At 42.0% G+C, this 2,549-nt stretch overlaps 1 protein-coding gene across 1 annotated transcript in view; it reads right to left on the bottom strand.

Moving 5' to 3' along the window:
- Window positions 1-2,549, bottom strand: part of cadm4 (cell adhesion molecule 4) — a gene marked incomplete at its 3' end in the record, with an annotated part of 104,235 nt that continues 101,686 nt past the window's right edge. The window contains exon 10 of the mRNA XM_084052245.1: window positions 1-74. Within this exon, the coding sequence (XP_083908371.1) occupies window positions 1-74 (74 nt within the window). The remainder of the gene's footprint in view (window positions 75-2,549) is intronic.

The raw sequence follows: 2,549 nt of genomic DNA on the forward strand, positions 1-2,549 counted from the left end.
TTAGAAGGAGTTCTCCTTAACTCTATGGTACTTTCGATTCTTTCCCCTCGCACCGCGGTAGCGCAGCCTCTCGTCTGTAGTACAAATAAAAAATACACTTTTGCTACTCACCAAAACAAAGACGGTTTTATGGAGTTGAAAGCCTACTCTACTAAGTGGGAACACTCTGAGCCCCCCACCTCACGTCTAAAATACACTTTTTGTGCCAGAAAAGAAAATATTTTACCGGAAGGAAAAAATGTTTTTGGTTACTCCACAGTGCCCTCCACAGATCTGGTCAATGGAATTTTCCTATTGACCACATTCTTCCTTTCCGGTGAAACATTGTAGGGGAAAGAATCGAAAGTAATAACGTTAAGGAGAACTCCATCTAACGGATATGGACCAGAGTACACACACAAACGCACACAAAAGCACGCACGCACAGAGCCTTCATCCTCCGTCTTCCCTATATCACTACCTTCATTTCTGTCTCCTCAATTCCTAACTATTCCCCATTGATCACTATTCCCCATTGATCACGATTCCCCATTGATCACTATTCCCCATTGATCCAATCATAAAGCTCTGTCTGTTGTCTTTACACAAGGATTTCAAAGCCACCTTCCGCTAATTAAAATAAAACCCAAATGGAACAAATAAACAGACTGGTCTTCCAGAGGTTATTTTTGGAGTCTTTTTTTTTTATTTTGTCGTGCTTTGTATCTTTCCCCTATAAAGAAATAGTTAGCTATATATCAACAGTGACACATATGACTCTAAAATAAACAGGAGGACAACTAGGCACAGGAGACAAAGAGAGAGAGAGAAGAAAGACAGGGGAAAGAGAAGAAAGGGGGAAAGAGTGGAGGAAAAAGGGTGGAAACTTCTCTAACAGTAGATAAAAACCATAACATGGGAAGTGTACAGTTCTGTAACATTTACAATTATAATAATAACAACAGCAATAATAATAATAACAGTAACAACAATCATAAATTGTTCAAATAATAACAATAATAATTAATTTAAAAAACGCAATAAGACCTCTGGTTTCTCGTAAAGACAAATGAAACAAGTTTTTTTTTTATTCTTTTGTATTTTTTTCTTTAAAGATCACTTGACAGTAGTTTGTTCGGCTTTGCACCTCTAGGCTAATATTCTGTGTTAGTATAGTAGCTTTCATAACGTGTTTCAATAGTAAACTGTTTTCATATTTCTTTAAAAGTTTCATTTAATTTATGTTGCTGTTCTCTTTTTATTATACAAATAAGGAATTCAGAGATATGTATACTGGTTCTGTTGATGTGTTTACTGTACATATGGATGTGTATATGTGTGTACTTATGGTAAGCATTCAGAAAAAAACATCCATCATTTGTTATTTTTGCACATTTATTCAATTTTCCTTTCATTCTGCCTGTTTGTCTTTCATTTTCAAGACTTCTGAACCTTTCCTTTATCCCCCCTAATGACATTCTGAAATAATTACTCTGCTCTTTAGCGCATTTAAAGCGACTTATATTCCTTCCTTTCTCGTCGGGAGCGAAAGCCCAGCTGTAATCCTCTCATTATTAGGAGATGACAAAAGGAGGAGTGATAGAGAGGGGACGAGGACGAGACAGAGAGGGAGCGAGGGAGGGAGGGGAGAAGGAGAGAGGGAGGGTGTACGGTAGAACAGGTGAGCAGAGGAGAGAGAGAGAGAGAGGTATATAATATATACAGAGAGCGTGTATTAAAGTTAAAGAGAGCTGAGAAATGGCTGAGGATCCTCAGCAGCACATCACACCGCCCGCAGGGGCCAGGCAGGAGGAGTACACGGGGATCAGTCGGGGCTCGTTCAATAAAGTATGAATATGGTGAAGTATAAATGGCTTTGTGGGAGCGCGGGTGTTGTCGAGGAATTATGGATGAGTTGTGCTCCGAGGGGCCGGGACGCTTTGGCAATTTTAAGCATTTTCGAATGTACTCTCGCGCCGAGCCGCTCGATAGTGCCTTGCCACCCTCCATCTTACCTTCCTCACCCCCCTACAACCCCCACCCACCCCCTCTCTCTTCACCCTCTCTCTCTATCTCTCTCTCTGCTCACCACTGTCTCAGCCAGTTAAAGATTGAGCAGTGCGATATGGGTGTTTTGTTGAGGGTTTTTTCCTTTCGCTTCTTCTCAGGGGCGAAGGGAGTTATATCATCTGCTCTATAATTCCCTCCCTCGACCGCTTTAAAAGGCAGAGTGCCGGGCTCTGCTTTGTGCGCTTATTCCCCTAGCTTCCCTCTCGATCAAAATTAGATCATTTCTTTTCCCTCTCTCTCTGTCTCTCTGTCTCTCTCTCTCTCTTTCTCTCTCTCCCTCTCCGTATTGCGTTCAACTAGCTCTCGCCGCGCTCTCTCCATTTCCCCTCATTCCTCTGAGCTAAAGTATGGCTGCTCCGTGGCTGGTTTATATAGGCTCTCTCTCTCTCTCTCTCTCTCTCTCTCTCTCTCTCTCTCAGTCTGAGTGTGTGTGTATATGCAAAGTATGGGCGTGGCATGGAGTGGTCGTGTGTTTATTATGAACTGGTGTGCGGTAGCTG

This window comes from Gymnoscopelus microlampas, assembly GCF_963454915.1.
Source record: "Gymnoscopelus microlampas genome assembly, chromosome: 3".
NCBI classification, from domain to species: Eukaryota; Metazoa; Chordata; class Actinopteri; order Myctophiformes; family Myctophidae; genus Gymnoscopelus; species Gymnoscopelus microlampas.